Here is a 19,092-nt window from a genome sequence, read left to right as displayed (position 1 = left end):
AGGGAAGGGAAGCTTGTTTTATTTGGATTTTTATTTAACTTTTTACTTTATTGGGTTACTTTGGTTTTGCATCTTTCCATATTCCGAGATACACATATGCAAAAATTTGTGTAGGCATTGGAGAAGAAAATATTATTTCTTCAGGTTTGTCTAATCACCTGTCAGAGACTGGGCTTGTAACACTCTATACTCTCAATTTTCACATACTTCTAAACTCAGAAAAAATAAAATCCTTTCTCAGGAATTCTCCTGTTCTTTAATAAATATATTTTTAACTGTTCATTAAAACATTTCTAGAAGTAAACAAACAAACTACTCATTAACACCCTCAAAGGTTGTCAGTGATGTTCATCTCAGAAGAGAATGTTGCACAGAAATAACAAAACATTGTGTTGTCTTTTGAAAACTTTTTCTGAAATATATGGAAATTTATGAATGAAATAATTTACAAATTGTAGGTGCTTTTATTGAGCATATTTTATTATTTGGTGCAGCCTCACCTTGAATACTGTATGCAGTTCTGGGCCCCACAATTTAAGAAGGGCAACAAAGCTGGTGAAAGGGCTGGAAGGAACGTCCTATGAGGAGCGGCTAAGGACTTCGGGCTTGTCTAGTTTGGAGAAAAGGAGGCTGAGGGGCGACCTCATTGTTCTCTACAGCTTCCTGAGGAGGGGAAGTGGAGAGGGAGGTGCTGACCTCTTCCTCCTGGTACCCAGTGAGAGGATGCGTGGGAATGGTTCAAAGCTGTGCCAGGGGACGTTTAGACTGGACATTAGGAAGCATTTCTTTATCGAGAGGGTGATCAAACTCTGCAACAGGCTTCCTAGAGAGGTGGTCAATGCACCAAGCCTGTCAGTGTTTAAGAGGCATTTGGACAATACCCTTAATAACGTGCTTTAACTTGGTCAGCCCTGAACTGGTCCGGCAGTTGGACTAGATGATTGTTGCAGGTCCCTTCCATCTGAAATAGTCTATTCTATTCTATTCTATATACAAAACCAAAAGAATCAGCACAAGTAAAATTAAATAGCATAGATCATGCTTTCGCTTACTATCGTTCATTTCATCTCTCACAAAACGCAGGTTTAAAATTTAAATTGCCCTTTGGAACAGTAGTGACATTAGCTACGTGTAAATGGGAAACTGGTAAAATCAACCTGAGATGATGACATGAATTAGTATCTGTCAATTACAGCATGGTTATAATAATCTTAAGTTTATCACAGTATAGGAATTGTGATTTACCTTCTTCACAGTTTTACATGCCATTCATGACCTTGCAAAAGGTAACCCATTCTGGTAGAAACTAATCCTCCTCTAAAATCTCTTTTCAGTAAGAGAGGGTAATAGGTGTTAATATCAAATACTCTGTACTTTAATATCAAATGTCTGTACATTAATATCAAATTAATATCAAATGTCTGTACCTCAATTTTGATTCAAAACACTACATTTTAGTAAACTGGAACTAGCTTCAGCATGAAAACAAAGAAAGGTACACTGAATCACAGAATGATTCATGTTGGAAGAGACCTTGAGATATTATCCTATCCAATCCCCTGCTCAAAGTGGAGTTAACATTTTATTTAGATGAGATTGCTCATGCACATTATTGTTCAAGTTGGAAATAATAAAAAAAACCAACAAACAAACGTATTTTTCATTGCTAAGCTAATAAACTCATCTAGTTTATGGTGCCTTTATTTTAAGCGTGCTGTGGAACTCCATATTAAAATAAAAAAGAAAAAGAAAAGACAGGCATAGGTCATTGTGGATTTAGAAAACATGCAGAGTTCCTAGCTTGTGTTTGACATAACCAAGGCCAGACAACATGAACAAAACAAACAGCTTACACTCTAGAACTCTCATTTATTTCTATGTCCCTGTTTATGAAATTTTGAAAAGCTTTCGCTGAAAGTTGGGAAAGGATACCCTGCTGTAACGAGCAAGCAATTTTTCAAATCTCTAGTCTACACACTGGGCATAGGTCGCCCTCACAGTTCCTTATGGGAAGGCAAAGAAAATAGAACCTACAAGAAGGCAATCCAGGTATCCAGACTGGCACTAAGGGATTAAATGAATCAATTATGCTGCTTTCAGTAAGCATTAATACTGGCAACAGACTTGAGGAGGCAGAAAAGCTGGGGTTAAAATTAAGCCACTTCATTGGAATTTAAGTCAGGAAGTAAAACATAGCTGAATTTGTGAACTTTACAGGTTTGACTTTACTGCTATTGGTTTTTATACTAGATTTGGCTGGAATTTAGGAACTTGTCTGAAACCTTCCTCCTCTCCTCCCTCATCGCCCAATTTCACTGACAGACAAAAATTTTCTATCTGTATTAGCACCCACTTCCACCCTTCACTTCATCAACAATCTCATATTTCTCTCCTGGAAAAGAGACACAGAAAAGTGTTATCCATAGATTTGTCTCAGCACTTATATTCAGAAACAGGATTGCAAAAAGTCTGAAGGTTTGATTCCAACAGATGAGGGGAAAGAAGCCTCTAAAACATCTCTCCTCCAACATCTGAAAACTCACTGAAGTAGGCTTTTCTCTCTTCTAAATATACAGGCTGTGAGAAAATGACCATGAGCCTAGGTAGCAAAGTTTAGCAGAAGAATAAATCACAGGGGTACCTCAAATTAGGTATGGGCTGAAACAACTATGCCAAAGGGAGCAGCTCTAATGCTATTGAATCCCAAGGAAGTCTATGCAGATTTCCAGGAAGCATGTCAGTTACAGCAATCATATATTTGCAATGGGAACTAATACTAGTACAGTTCAGTATACTAGAAATAGACAAAATTCAGTTAATGTGAATCACTGAGCAGATGGTAGGCTGCAAAACTGATTAAGGATAAGTGACCAACATGGAGACAAAAATCCATATTCTATTGCCAAATCTCATAATCCATTTTCCTGTTGAATGTCTTTTCAGACTTTGGAGCTGAAAGAATTAAATTAAATAAATGCCAAATTTCAATAGGTCGAAGATAAATGAACTTTTTTTTCCATGAATGAAATCATTTTCTGCCATCTCTAATTACTTTGTCATCAACATGTTGCCTTGTTATGTGTTTATGAAGTCCTATGTCACTACAAGCCAACAGGACATCAGCACCATCTTTTCAGGTTATGCTGCTGTTAACAGAATGGACATGAACCCTATCTGCACATATTGCCATGAATATAAGAAGAAGCAACAGTAATAAAAGAAAAAAGTGTCAAGGGATGAAAACACAAATGTGATGAGAATAGACAACAATTATGGCACAGAGCAAGTATAGGTAAGCAACTGTGAATTGAGAAAGGATAGGCAGAGTATTTTATTGCCTGTCATAGTGCAGTATTCAGTGTTCAAAATTGTATACAGTTCCTGTCCTTTTTGCTAATGAGACACATTCTTCCACAAACATCGTTCAGATCCTCAAGGCACAATCCACCTCACATGTATCTTGCGTTTATATCCCGGGAGAAAAGTAAACAGTTCAATTCTACTATAAGGATTCACATACATTTCTCATCACTTCCTTCCCAAAGTTGGGGTATGCCACTAACGTTTAAACCTATAACTGAACTTTCATAGTAAGGGGACAAAATTAAAAATTTCTTTTTAGTGGCTCACAATGTTTGTACAGAGTTATGGGATGTGGGGATTTTGTTATTTTGAAGAAAACTGTGAGACTTTGTTTCCCAGAACAACTTCAAGACGTTCTCTAGCAGACCTCATATTTCATATAGTCAGCAGTTCAGAAAATGCAAAATTAACCAGAGGAGTACTGGGGCAGGGTGGTGTGTATGGAATAGAAAAGAAGAAGAAAAAAAAAGAAAAGAAAAGAAAAGGAAAGAAGAAAAAAGGAAAAAAAAAAAAAGATATTTGGATTTTAATTGAGAAAACTCTCTTTCCCCACAACAATTCTAATAAATTAGAACTTATGTGTCAAAGATCTGCTAAGAAGAAACCACTAACGCTGACTTTCTGCTATTATTCTTAGGTGCAAGATATGAAAATATCTGCTAGAAAAGCAGGGTAAATTAGGAAATTTTGCTGTATAACCTACTTACAGTTCTATCCCAGAGGAAGGTAATCAGTGAGTGCATGTATTTGTCAATATCCAAGAAATTTTAACTATAACCAGAAATTGTAGCAAAAAACTGCCTTTCCAGGGCCTGGAACCGACAGGCAGTGGGGATATAACACTAGCACCTTGACTTCCATTACAAGCTAAAAATTCACATCCAAGGTAGTTTTTAATCAAACTCTGTATCTGACATTACATGATAACACTGAACAATTTTTAATTCTTTCTAATTATGTTGTCACTTGTTGCTCATATGGAAAACTTCCGTTCGAATTTCTCCCCCTTTTCCAAATTCAGATACTTTTAGCAGCAATGGATCTGCTGAAATTAATTATGAGCTATTTTTCTTCACCGGACAGGGCATAAACAAGGTTAGAGTAAAAGCTTACAGTTAGGTGAAAAGTTGAGGAAGATATTCAGACTGAGACACAAGGACGAAGAGCCATACAAAGGCGTATCGGTAGAGCACAGAAAGGAAATATGAAACCACTTGGGTTGAACCATGAAAGCAAATGTGGAAGAGATAGACAGGAAAGAGGATATGGTCAGAAAAACGGGAATGAGAAATGGAAAACAAGTGAAAGGCAGTTTTAAAACAGAATTATTTTAGTGAATAAAATAGAAATCCATTTTCGTCTTCAAAACGTGTGAAAACCAAAGAGGGACTGGCACTCTGCTATAACTATTATATGGGGCTAGTTTAGCTGGACCTACAAACTCATCTATACACAAAAGGCAAAGTAAATTTTGAAGAAATGAAAAAGTCCAACTCTTCTGATTTTTTTAGAACTAGCTTTTAGTAGTTGAGTAGTTCTTTTCACATGCTCAAAGAGATACTCCTAAAGTGTAAATTCAAAGCATGAGACATGTAATTCATAAAGTATAGGTGACACCTCTAGCTCTGCCATAGGCTGCTACAACAACTCTGGGTCAATCACTGGATATCTTTTTGTATTAATACCATTACTTGTGAACTAAGCTACTTATAATAAAGGCTTTTTCAACCAGAGAACTCCTTACTGTCTGTTATGAAATTCCTACATTATTGTAACTGTCTTCTTCAGGCACAGAGTGCGACGGATGCACTCAACCCCTTAACCAAACTAGCAGTAGTTTGGCTCCAAAGGAGGTAGAGGCCTAAGCCGTAAACGGGCCAAGAACTCCTCTAGTTTCAGTCTGTTCTCTGAAAACCCACAAAGGAGCAGAGCCACACAGTGACCGTCAATGCACGTGAGCTTGGAACACCAATCATGAGATTAACACACGAATAGCGGGTGGCTTTTCCAAGACTCATTTATCAAGGAACAAAGAATGTTGTGGGTACACGGACTCTCATGCATACCTTTCCCATCGCAGGTCATCTGACTACAAGCCAACCGCTTTATTGCATAAATATGACAGCCTAAGTGAACCTTCTTTGAGCTCTCCCTGCTAGGCAGCCTGGCTGCATGGCGGTGATCTCCCCTTCAGCTGGGACATCTCTCAGGGTTGCTTCTCGAGGAGGAGAGACCTTTTACCAGTGGCAGGTCTTTGGTAAGTGACCGATATCGCACATAACCTCATAGGATGGTAACTATGATTTTGACTTGGTAACTTTGATTTTGCCCTGGTAACTTTGATTTGTGCCCTGGTAACTTTGATTTTGTCTTGGTAACTTTGACTGGTGCCTTGGTAGTTTTGAATCATTGTTCAAATGATTGTGCCGTACAGTAACAGAATGAACCTTGTCATCGAACTTTTTTACAACATCATATTAAAACCACTTTTGCTAATACCTTTGACAGTGGTTCTTTAAGCGATCTAAATCACCCATTCACGACACAGAGGTGGCGATATTTCAGGAATGAATGCAATGTTTCACAAAAAACCGATGCTGTCAAAATCCTTAATTAGAAGGCATGACTGAAATAACGTGACAAATAGGGCAATAAACAATTTTCAGGACAAAGTCTTCCCGTCACTTTACCTCGCCTACTCGAAGGGCCTGGGACCAGCTCCCAGGAGCTGCTGATTAACTCACCGTCAGAGCCAGCAGTTTTCCGTAGGTGAGATGGGCTGGGATATGGTCGCTCTTGGATCGCAGTGACTCCACGTACCAGCGCTCCGCTTCTGGCAGCCGGCTCATTCTCATATAGGCTTCTCCTACAGGGTGAAACAAATGTTAGTAAGAATGCCCAAAATTTCTCAAGGTCTCCAGAATTTATCATCTCATTTATAATTTGCTGGTTTTTAAATGGGCAGAGATCTTGAAAAGAGTGAAGTGCTTTGAACACCTGCAATGAAAAAGCAAAATAGCCTTACAAACACTTGAGTGAGGAGATTGAGTTATGGCCTTATTAGTGCTGAAAGAGCACGGTTGAGATGAAAGTCTTGTTGGAACAGAATTTCAAGAGAGTGCTCCGGCTGCTAAGTTGCAGTCAAAAGTCTCAAAATAACAGAAATTTTATCACATCTACTATAGAGAAGTTACTTCTTTTCCATCAATCTACATTGCACATCATGGAGTGGTAGGGAGAATTCAGAATATCCTTGCGTTTAATCATAATACATCAAGAATCTAGATGCAAATGCGCTCCCACCCGAGCCAATGACAGACTGAAAATGCCTACAGCAGAGTCAGGATTTCATCATCTCACCAGCTGTTTCATTCCAAATAAATGGCTAAGCATGTTCCCAGAATTATGAAGTGATAGTTTATCCAGTGCCACCACTGAAGGATCAAGAGAGGACTACATCTGACCCAAGTCGAGGATGGCTAAAGCTGTCTCCAGGTGAGTTACTGCTCCCAGTTCTGCATCACATGGAAATAAATAGCTGAGAGAAAGACCAGTGTTCTCTGTTCAAACATGAGGCCAACTATCACACCCCCAAAACTCAGAGAAAAAGGTACCACCTACATGCTCAAAGAAATAAAATAGAAGGAACTCTTATAATGGGAGTGATACTTCACCTTGAGTATTTACAGAGGCTGTGGAGGATTTTCCTGATGAAAGAAAATTGGACTAGTCCAGTTAGATTTTTTTTTTTGCTATCTTTGTCACCAGTCGATAGCGATTCCAGGCAAAATGTGGCACAAAAGTTTGAGTTTCAGGAGTTAGGGTGCAGTGCATGCAAAATGACCAAACCACAGCCCACAGATGAAATGAGTGTGATGTAGAGTCAAAAGTCACACTGAGCCAAGGCTAAGGGGAGCCAATATGATTTTTATGAGCAAATAGAGTTTTTCCAAAAGGGGGTGCAAGCTTGTAAATCTAGCAGACCAGGATTTCTAATTCAAGGATCTACAGAGCATTCTGTATTCATGCACTGGTCTTGGATATCTGATTACATATACAGAAGTAGCTGATGTTTCAGTCCCAGAAGTACTCAAGCCATTCTGTTGCTGGCTAGGGCCAAACTAAAAGAACAATTCCCAAAAAACCCAAGCCAAATTTAAAAAAGAAAAATCCAAGACACCCCAAAAGAACATGAACATCCCCCAAAACCCATGATCAAATTCAGGGATATCAATGTCAAATGCATTTTTTTCACTATGCCAGTATTTTGCTATACTCACAAATAAGTGACATAAAATTATACCTTGTTATGCACAAAACAAAGTCATGAAGTTAAGTGTTGAAAGGATGGAAGAAGCCAGAAGTTAAGCTATATGCTCCCCTCAACTCCTCTCCTAGCTGTACGCTTTATGGCAGAATGTTTAATTATTTGATTGCATACTATTTTTCCCACAGGTCCCTGCTTCATTTAGCATACAGGAAATGAGGAATCCATATTGCCCTTTTCTTCTCTTTACGCAGAAAATTCCAGCCCAACCTGTTACAGCTTGGCAAAGTTTGAAGCAATTAACAAGATCCTTTAAAGAGAAATGTAAGCAGCCATAAGAGATGGAGTTATTATCTGCTGGTAGTATATGCTGAATGCACTGCCAAATTTCAAAAAGATCCAAGGTTCTCATCTATTTTCCATGATGGATTGTGATATAAGAAGAGATTAACATATTCGGAGTACTGGCAAATTCAATTTTTAATAGGTCTTAAGAGCTTTACTTTACAAGCTAACCTCCTAAAACGTTGAGGGTATTTCTGAGTGGCACATCTAGAAACGAAGCTGCAATATGTCAATCTAAACGTTAAACTGTAGAAAAAGGAATTTTATTCCTCTGAAGACTTTACAGGGAATTCTCTATAGCTGAATATTTTTCTCCCGAAGAGTCTGGTTTCTGCCCATAAGCCCCATATCGTCATGAATTGCTATATTATAAGCAATTAGAACATGTCATTACTACAGAAGGAAGTACTGTTAGGGGGTCTGTTATTAATTTCCTCTTCTAAATGATTTACAATGACACTCCTATCTAAAAAGAAATCAAAGTAAGTTGAAAACTGACAGAGGCTCTGATTGGAATAAAATCAAGCAACTGTTAATTGAAGCGCTAATTCAGTCCAGTGATTTTATGTGTTAGACTGATGCAATTTTAATAAAAGCTATTCCAGCTTCAGAGAGTTCCCCAGCAAAATAACAGAGAAAACATGTATGGATTTACTTCTGTCAGTCAGGATGTATTTGTATGTCTGACATTAAAATAAGAAAAACAATATTTGTCATTTACAATTGTGTATTTTTATAAACCCGCAACATGAATGATTTAGTCATTAGGAAAACAAGAGTGTCCATTGGCAGAAAATACACAAATCAATGGTACATGTGAGCAGGTTTCTATATTTATTTTAACAATTACTTAATTTGTAAAATCTTTCAAAACATGTTAAAAATCTGAAAGGTCACACACACACACAATTTATTAATGAAACTTGCCCAATCTATAAAGTTCAAGAGAGTTGCATTCTACTATTCTATTAAAGGTAACAACAACAAAGAAAGAAATTAAGGGCAGTGGAAACCTTAAGACACAAATTGACAGCTATTTCAGTTCCCTAATCCGTATCAACATGCAGCCATGTACAACATTGCCTGCACAATGAGTGGTGGCAAGAAATTCAACAGCTAACTGGAGTAAAAGGACGCAAATCAGTCATTCAAAAATTTTTCAATTTTTACAGTTCAGCTAATATTTTCTGTTATTTATGCACCCATTTCTTAGTCTACTCCAAAAGGAGGAACATAGATTATTTAATTGTAACTCTCATTTACTAATGTAGTACAAGAAAATACATTAATATGCAACTGAAACACTATTTAAAGGAATGTATACATAGTTGATTAACACCTCTATTAATACTTTATGACAAAGGAATGAGTAATGGGCTACCTTTTAACTAGACTTACACCACTCTAACTAAAATCCTGGTACTCAAGTGGATTTTCTTTGCCATAGAGATAGGTCAGTTGCAAGACCACCATTCTCTAAAGCAGTATTTCCCCATATTTCCCTAAAATCGCTGGGATTGAAAAATAATCCTTCAAAATAATCAAAAAACAAAAAACCCCAACAAACTAAAACAACAACAAAAACACCCCTATTAAAATGATCCCAGGACAAATTAATTAGAATAATTAAAAAACAATACCAATTATATTAAACATTAAATATTTATATTAAATAATAATACTTATAAAGGACCAGCTTGCTAGCAGCTACTTCCCCTGAAAGGCTAACTTTATACTCAATAATGAAGTGGAATGTGATCTTAATACAAATCCTTCAAAAAAAACCCAAACCAGGCAGAAGTTAAGATTTTCTGATATATATCACACATCGTTAAAAAGCAAAATTAGGTACCATTTATATGAATGTATGTTACATGGTTGTAGATTAACCTCTCATCTGCTGATTTCATATTGTTCTGTTTCAGATGCACATTGTCATGCCAAGCAAAGGCTGTCTCTCTGCAGGGAGCATGTTAGACTTATCGATGAGCAAGTACAATGGAACTATGGATGTAATAGCACTATGCCTCTATAAGTGCCATGTACCCATACTTCCATATTAAGAACGTATATCCCTCCTGTAGTCCTCCTCTTAGGACCCTGAAAGATATTGCTGAAAAGACAACTGAAAAATTATCTCTGTAAAGGAGACAATGCAGGGTAAATCTGCCTTGCATCATCCTTGTATATGTTAATTACCTGCCACCCAAACTGCTGATGGTAAAAATGTAATATACAAAATATAGAATTTGGCATTGACAAGAGCAGACATCAAAACAGAACGGACGATGGAGATGCACTTTGAAAAGGAAAATCTCTAAGATATAGATTCAGTCAGAATTTAAATCCCATTTTTTCATCATTTCTTTGAATTGGGAATATAAACAGGTTGCCTTAGAAAATGATGGAGAGGTCTGCCTCCCTGTGTACCACAATACCACAAAGGGGTTTGTGTCTTTCACAATGCAACTGTGCAGCCTCCTCGTGCAAATCAAGGCTGCAGATGCGCTTACTGTAAATGCACCTCCCTAGATATATAACTTCCTTCGTTTTTCCCTTAGGTACCAGCGCATACAATAACGTAATAAATCTAGAAGCATAGTTTGATGTTATACTATACTGACATTTCAGATACACTGCAAAAGATTAACAGTCTTAGTGATAAATAGGCAGTGCATGCACATCTCTGAAACAGCTGAAGCATGTGAACTTAATGAGCATCAAGTTTTGTATAGACGAAGCATATTCTGTTTTTTTTTTCCTTTTACAGAATAATCTCCTTGAAGATTTCAAGGAATGTATTGTATTTTAAGAGGGCTTTTGATGGATGGGAGTCAATCCACATTTACTTGGTTGAGCAGATTCTTACAGGCCTCAATTAGCCAAAGCAAAGCCTTTGATCTGATTTAATTAGACCACTAAGCTACTTTTGAAGGAAAATACCTAAAGGGGAAAATAGATATAAATGAATGGCAAAATAAAATCAGTTGCAGCATGGAACACCATGGACTTTGCACAGCTGTTTCCTGTTGTACAAAGACTTCCAGTGAAAGATGTATATTGACACAAATAGAAGCACTGAGCTCACCTGAGACAGATAATTTCATTTTCATTTTCCAACAGATGTGCCACCAGTAGTAAATCATAAGGGTACAAACTAAGAATTCAAAACTGAATAAGTGATTGTACTCTTTTCTTGCCTTTTACTTTATTTACACATATTTTTAAAGATTCTTTTTTGTCAGTACAAGTGAATGTACACTATTCTTGCCTTTTACTGTATTTACACACATTTTAAAGATTTTTTTTTTGTCAGTAAAACATAGACATTATGCCAGTACAGGTTTCTTTAAAACACTCTTAATAGAAGCACTTTCTATTAGAATTATCCTAACTGGGATCCTTGTAGTCCAATTTCAGTATTGGACCATATTTTTGGTCTATAAATGCTACGATTATACTTATTTTCATACAAAATCCCATATGTTTAAAATACAAATGCATTTCAGGCTTAGACTCTTAGCTTTTTCAGAATACTGCCTAAGAAAACTCAAGCATTTCACATGAAATTATAGATCAATAGTCCAAAGAGATAAAACTAAGAAAACCTGAGAACCTGGGAAAAACTCTGGTCTCAGACATTGCATCCACTACCCCCTCAGCAATCCACTGCTGTAACCTTCATACCCAGCTTGAATCCCTCAAACAAAACAAAGTGGAAAACCAGGAGACATTGCAATCAGCCCGGAGATTTATACTCAGCTTTGGACAGCAAATATAAACTACCATAGTCTGCAAAGTCTCAGAGGGGGAAGAGTTAAAGCAGCAGGATGGGAGCAGGGAGAGGGAGAGAAGGAAGCACAGCCTTTTACTCCCATCACTATTGGAATAGATTCCATTCTTATTTCACTAGAACATATAATAAAATATACATAAGAAAGAAAAAAATCCTTTTTTTCAACCAAGCTAGTTTTAAAACAAAAAAAAGGTTGTAATGTACTTTTACTAAGAAATTACCAGTAAAGCTTCATGAGATGCATACGAAGTACACTGATGACTGGAGCTCAGACAAGTGCAGGTACCATGCTCTGCATAAGTTATGATGTGGGATATGTATTTCACAGCTTAATCATCTTTGGCTCTTAAAAAGTAAGTCTTGCACAGCATGAACTGTAAAACTATACCAGCAAAAGTGTTTCTTGGAGTTCTAAACAATATTTAAAAGTAATTCAATAAAAAAGCATTTAATGGGAGCAAGGGGCAAATGGGATAGGAGCCTTAACAATATTAACAGGTTTGTACAAACAGCCACATCCACCCAGAAGCATAATCAAATAAAGCGATAGTTATGTTATAATCATCAACACAGAAAGTCTCTCTGCATGCTAAGCCTTTGTACTTATCATGCAAACCTCTGCACCAGATGTAAAATCTGGCTCCCCTTTCCTCTTCTGTACCCGGCTGCCACTTGCATATGATTTGTTTTCTGTCCATGTGCAATGTAGCAGATTAGCAAGGAGAAACCTAAACTCTAATCTGTGCATCATTAACTGTATTCACTCCTACAATGTTAGCTTCTTTTGTAACTTGCATTTCTCATAAAAAATGTTTGTAAGACCTTACATTAAATGCATTATAAAATAGACATTCAGATGTTAGTTGGCAAGGGCAGATGAAGTGTGATCAAGACATTTGTCTTTATGACAGTATCTTGCCAATCTAAACCTGGACAATGCCACCCCAACATCTTTCTTGTTACTGCTCAGTATTAAAATAAAGCCTCCGTGGTCCACCTCACACCACTTAACTGGCAGGAGTATGAATTACTGTAGCAGGTGGGCCACTGTGGTTTTAAAAGCAATGTAATACAATCAACTGTACAATATCAGATTTCAAGGAATGCAAAAGACATCTAGAGCAGAGGCTGATCCTTAAGCAATCCTAATATTGGCATTAAAGTGTTCAAGATCCCACAGGGACCATTTTATCTTTTGACCCCAGGTTTTAATTGAAACTTTAAACAAAATATATTACCTATTTAATGCAGCTGAGCTGGACTCTGGCCTTTGTAGTGCATGTTGCCATGCCAAGCAAATTAATCTGTGTAACCTTAGCATGTACTTTTTAATTTACATCAAAGAAATATGACATAGAGAAAATAAATACCAAGCCAACCCTATACAGCTTGTTGAATAATTATTTTCATTCTAGTTTTAGAGTTTTAATTTTTAGCTGTTTTGGGTTCTTTTAGGAAAAAAAAAAAAGAAAAGGTTTTATTTCTTGGTACAGAGCCAGAGAAACATATGGTTTCCTTAGCTGAGTTGTTGCACACCTGGCAAAATAAATCACAGCAACAGGAGACCAAAATCTATCCTGCAACTTCTCATATGCACAAACTTAGAACATCTGATGCCGGTCTTCTGGTCCTGCCTTTTGTACCATGAATAAAATGCAAAGTCAAATGGATGGCTTGCTTCTTGAGGCCCAATACTTCTTTTTCCTTTAAGAGGCAAGTTACTTAGAGTTTTAAAGGATGAGAGTCAGCCGGTAGGCTGGCACACAGGAGGAGTGAGTCACTGGGCCTGTCAGAGCAAAAGGCCAATAGAAGCAAGGGCAGGAAAAGAAGTGTAACACAAACAGGGAAAGCAGGTGGTGTAAAGGCTTAACACTACTGGAGTGTTAATGCTACCGCACTCCGAGCGCTGCAGTTCAAACCCTAACTCAGTTTAAACAGTTTGCCTCCTGTTTATTCTCTTTTGAGTATGTCTTCTATATCATACAGGGAAAAAAGCCTCCAGAAAATCTTAAATGAAATGATTGAATAATTATTAAAAATCAGAGGAAGCACTGTTTTCTTACATCACATGCCAATATCTAACACTGAACCAAGCAGAGCGATTGCCAGAGACTCAGAATACGTCAATCACAATGACAACTGCAGCAGATAATCTTCAAACTGTCGTCTTGGATTTCATGACAAGCTGTGAAGACTTTTTCCACATGTAGGAAGACAGGGAAGGACCCTTGCTTCCCGAGCAGATGGGGAGCACTCCCCAGTTTCTCCCCCTCCCTCCCCAGCAATGAGCATACGGTGAGTGGGTACAGCCCAGTTCCAAGCACACGAGACAGGACTGGCCTATTTCAGTTCCTCTAGTCTCCCTTTTAAAGGCAAGAAGTAGGCAGACAAGTTTATGTCATGCTGTATATCAAAGAAATTGTTATAGTGAACATGTTTATAATTTTATCTTGAACATCAAAACAGAAATAAACAATCTGGTCGGCCTTCTGGTGCCCAATGACACGGTATGAGCTGCAGAGCAGATGCACTCCTGATAATGGATGCAGTTGCCTTGTTCTCCTGTCACACCCGATGCAAAGAGATGACTGAATAGGTGTTTAGGATTTATCTCACCCAACTTGTGATAGCAAGTCTAAGCTAGTCATCTCAGCTCCTCTTACAGGAGAAGTGTGTTTGTAGGGGATTATTTGTATAATCTAAAATAGATGTCTAAGTCAGATGGGCTTAATTACTCCCTAGAGGTATCTTTTTCTTTCCACACTATAAAGTGAGCATAGTTACTGAGCTCTGTCTTGTCATCTAACCTTCACACTATTACAGGTAGGAGAGACCTAATTCAATGTGTCAACCCAATGAATTAACCTAATTCTATGTGCCTAAATGCCATCATGTATGCTCATGGAAAAGATGCATCCAGGACAGCTTTAAACAAACCAGCCTGAGTCCTGCTGTTAATAACACTGCATTGCGTTCAATTTGAGTCACTACCCTACTCCATATGTAACCTCTTGGATTGCCTCTGCAGCATAGCCAACAAGCCACACCTCAGCAACTAGTGTGAAGCAAATTCTGGTTTCCCTGCAACAGCTGCCATCACAACAGCAACCAAAATACAAATGCTACGTTCAGGGTAAGTTGTACTTTACAGAGCTCCACAATACCCTCTTGCTCTTTGCAACAGGCTGAAAGGGGCTCAGGTAAGCTCAGCTGACCCTAACTTGTGACACTGCTAGGACATCCGTGAAGTGCCGGTGGCTGCCTAAAGGAAACAGAAGCCAGAGCATGGGCTAAGCAGTGGAGGGAGGAAATGTAGCAGCAGCCAAGCCCGGCAAAGGACTGAGCTGGTCTTTGTGTTCACTATTGCTTTGTGAGTTAATAAATGCAAATCCCAGGAACAGAGTGAACTTGGACGTCATGGACTGTACTTATAAAGGAAGCTGAGAAAGGCCTCCTGAACCTAAAGAAGTAACCAATGGGCAAAAAAGTAAAAAACTGAAGAACCTTATAGGTCAGAGTGGTTCTAAAGGGAGCGTCTATTCACGGGGAAAGACAAAGGGTGGCACAGGCCTGTTTTGTAACGGAACAACCATAATGCTAGAAACAGCATTGGTTTACCTTTTCCAATTTCTGTACTTCTGAGGAGCACTTTTATCAGAATTATGAAATATATATCTGCGCTAAAGAGGGCAGTCAAACTTGGGAGGGTTTGCTGGAGCACCGCCGTACTTCAGCAGTCACTATAGGACACCGATAGTAAGCAGAGGCTTAATTCACAGAGTTGTGACTGTTGATAACCCCACCAAATTTATCAGCAATTGCTGATAGATAAAACTGATAAAACAATAGTTCAACTAAGACTCTCTATGAACGAAAGTACATGCAATAATCAACTTGTGCGTTTTAGGGATTTTAGCTAGTTGCATTAATCTGATAAAACTCAGCATTCAGGGAGAAGTAAATCTCCATTGAACTGTATGAACTGTTAAGGAAGTGTTTATTGACTATTATTGACATTAGATACTTTGTCACTGTGACAAGAGAAATATTTAATTTAGCATTTACAGAGATTTCAAAGACGTGGCATCAGTTACAACTACAATTTTAGAATTTTTTTTTCTTATGCCCAAGTACTTGTAAGGAGCTAATAAAAGATGCCTTTCCTAAATAAATAGAGAAGAGTGAGTGGTGCCTCCTTTCAACAACTCTGTCAAACCAATTGGTATCAACCAATACATTCTCTTTTATTTTAGGCATTGGGAGGGGGGAAAAAAGCCACAAAATCCCACATCCTTCCTGTTGATCCTAATTATTTCTACATATATTTTTAATTGCTCTACTTTGAACTACTTTAAAGGCATCTTACATGCTTTTCTGTCCCAGATAGTTGCTCCCAGAGTCTACTGGGCCAGACACTGAGGTTGCTTAGCAGAAATACGTGCCTTTTCAGAGAGAATTCCACTTAAAAGCATCTCTGGAACAATGAAGAACCTGCCTTTTTGTTTACAGATCTGAATACTATAATGAATAATTTATATTATCTTCTTTCCTTTATCTGTTTAATCTATCCTGTATAAAGATGCGATGAAGACTATGAGAAGCTGAAGTTAAAGTTTAAAAAAAAAAAACCACTTCACCTAAATTAATGTTTCTTGCAGTACTCAAGGTATTCTGCTAAAATTTTGAAGGACAGATAGGCTGGTCCTGGAAGAAGCATTCTCTCATTGTAGATGTCTAACTAACAGTAGATCAGCTGGGAAATAAGTTTTTGGCACAACCTGCAAAAAAAATCCAACTATTTCTGTGGGCCTGTTTGGACATCTTGTTGGTTTACAAGGAAATTTATCATCCAACACCCACATAGATGTTATGTTATAATCACTCTCGCTCCATTTTCTATGAAGTAAATACAATTTCTTCTTAGTTTCAAAGATGACTAAATGGGATATTAAAAAAAATTGTATGAAATGCACATGAGGTCTCCAAGATACTGGATAAGAGATTCTGGAGGCAAAGAAAATCACTAATCCATGCATTCTAAGTGTAAAAGTGCTGCATGGACACTCTTAAAGATATCCAGTATCTAACAGTCTCATCGTTTATTGTGCCTTATCCAGCTGGCATTTAAGCTCTGAACCTGGTTTGGCTCACATCTACTGAAGGCAATTATTTTTGTTTTTATTAGCTAATTCATTTGAGCACCAGCTGCCAGGCTAAGCTCTTTCGTTTCACCCAGCCCGACTTCTCAAGTATCTTTCTGAAATACTAACAATGCACTTACCCATCATGTTGTATAAGCTCTGTGGTGCAAACTGTCTTGGCATTTTCTGTATTGCTTCTTTGTAAACCATAAGGGCATCCTGAAAAGAGACACACAAGTGGGACAAATAATTAGTAGAGCACCAATTTCAAAAGCAGTCTTTCACATATAAAGTAAAACCAAACTATCTTCCTTCCCCAAAATGAAAGGTGCAGAGAGAAAGAAAACATAAATATCACAGAAAGTTCACACTTCTCATTTACGAAAGTTTTACCAAATTCGGTGAAGCTTATTGACAAGAGATCAAATTAGTTCTAATATTGCAATTTCCAATTAGTTCCAATTTCCCAGGTGGAAATAAAAGTAACATTTTTTAAACCCCTCCTTGACTCATGAGTTTATAAACATATATAAAATTCTATAGGCTGTCAGAGAATATGGAATAATATCAAACTGCAGACAAAGGACTTTCTGATGACTAAGCTACAGTAAGTGACTTAAAAATAAAGAAACCATCTTCTACTGCCAAGTAATAAGAAAACATAATCCTCACAACTGAAGTCTGCTCCACAGAAAGAGTGAGATGGGCTATAGTGTCAAGAATGCTGAAATTGGATTCCCCTTGCAAATGTGCTGTGCCTTGAATTACTTGATCACACATTTATGACTCATTCAGCACTTAGGATGCTTACTGGTCAGTCTGTTAGCTCTGCATCATTTTCTATGTCTTTTGATCAAATAGTCGCAGCTTGTGAAGGCTGAAATATGCTTGAAAAAATCTAAGTGTATGATCAAATCAAGCTTGGGTCAGACTGCAAAGACCACCAGGCAGAAATCTGATGGTTTATATTCTTAAAAGCCCTTGCACCTCCCAGGCATTGCACTCCAACTCTACACTCTATCGGCCGTGCAGACACCATACTGCTTTTCTCTTATCTTTATGGATGTATTAGCTGTCTGTGTCTGTGCTTTAACCAATTAGTAACTGCCACCTGACAGAGCCGGATTCAGCAGACAGACGACAGAGAATCCATAGAGCTTGTGCATGCCTAATCTTAAACAGCTGAGGTAACTGTCACGGTCAGGAAGAGTTATATGGATCAAAACCATGCGTAACTCCTGTTCTGAAGTGTGTCTGGCAATGCAAGGAGAGAATGACTTTCTTTCAAATACCGCTAAAGGTCAAAACTCAAGTCAATGTCCAGTTTTAGTAATTTCATCAGGGAGAATGGAGAAGAATCACAACAGTCACATTTGCATATGTAAATGAGATGGGATGGGTTGGGTGCAGTGTACAGTTACATTAAAAATCTCCAACCCACTTCAGCATTTAGGTCAGGTTATCTGAAAACAGCACATAATGGGATGTTTTTAATCACTGAAGTTTTGAATTGTTCCAACTAGGTCCTATTTTTGGAGACTCAAAAGCAACCATAATTGCATTTTTTTCAACTAAAGATGGACTTACTCTATTTTAAATTAAAAAGCCCATACACTTTAGGTCAGCTGGTCTGTAATCAGGCTATATCCTTTGCATACCAGCCATGGGGACAAAGCCAAAAAGAACGAATTAACACATATCAGATGTGACCATTGCTAATGTTGACTCTGACATCAGAGCATCACACTGCTAATTAACATCATCACACCTGTCGCTCTAGAGAATAAATATTCTCTGTAGAGAACGCTAATCTTGATTTGGTGAAATTCAACCAATTTCTGCGCCTGTGATGTACTTTGAAAGTCTGGATGAAAGCAATAGGTATTATTTATGTATGAAGGTTTTATCATGATACTGTAGACAAAGCTGGAGTCTTACCTCATAGTGTCCTTGTTCATGAAAAAGTTTTCCTAAGTTATAAAGACAGCTAGTAACAGAGCTTTTATGAGCATGAGGATCTTTCAAATTTTCATCAGGGATCTCTGAGCACTTCAGGAAAGTCCTCCTGGCTTCCTCTGTCTTCCCTTGGTTCATCAGGATGATACCAGTATTTAAATAGGCAGCTGTGAGGAGGGAAAAAATCTTATCTTTTAATGGGGTTCCATTATGTTTTATCTAAT

At 37.8% G+C, this 19,092-nt stretch overlaps 1 protein-coding gene across 1 annotated transcript in view; it reads right to left on the bottom strand.

Annotated features, from left to right (window-relative positions):
* TMTC2 (transmembrane O-mannosyltransferase targeting cadherins 2) overlaps window positions 1–19,092 on the bottom strand; it is a 267,707-nt gene that overhangs the window by 54,548 nt on the left and 194,067 nt on the right. Inside the window, exons 6-8 of the mRNA XM_075150599.1 lie at window positions 18,851–19,035; window positions 17,053–17,131; window positions 6,108–6,229 (exon numbers count right to left, since the gene is read on the bottom strand). Coding sequence (XP_075006700.1) covers window positions 6,108–6,229; window positions 17,053–17,131; window positions 18,851–19,035 — 386 coding nt within the window. The remainder of the gene's footprint in view (window positions 1–6,107; window positions 6,230–17,052; window positions 17,132–18,850; window positions 19,036–19,092) is intronic.

This window comes from Calonectris borealis, chromosome 1 (genome assembly GCF_964195595.1).
Source record: "Calonectris borealis chromosome 1, bCalBor7.hap1.2, whole genome shotgun sequence".
Classification (NCBI taxonomy): domain Eukaryota; kingdom Metazoa; phylum Chordata; class Aves; order Procellariiformes; family Procellariidae; genus Calonectris; species Calonectris borealis.
The sequence above is the reverse complement of the archived record's forward strand: the minus strand, read 5'-3'. Positions and strand labels throughout refer to the sequence as shown.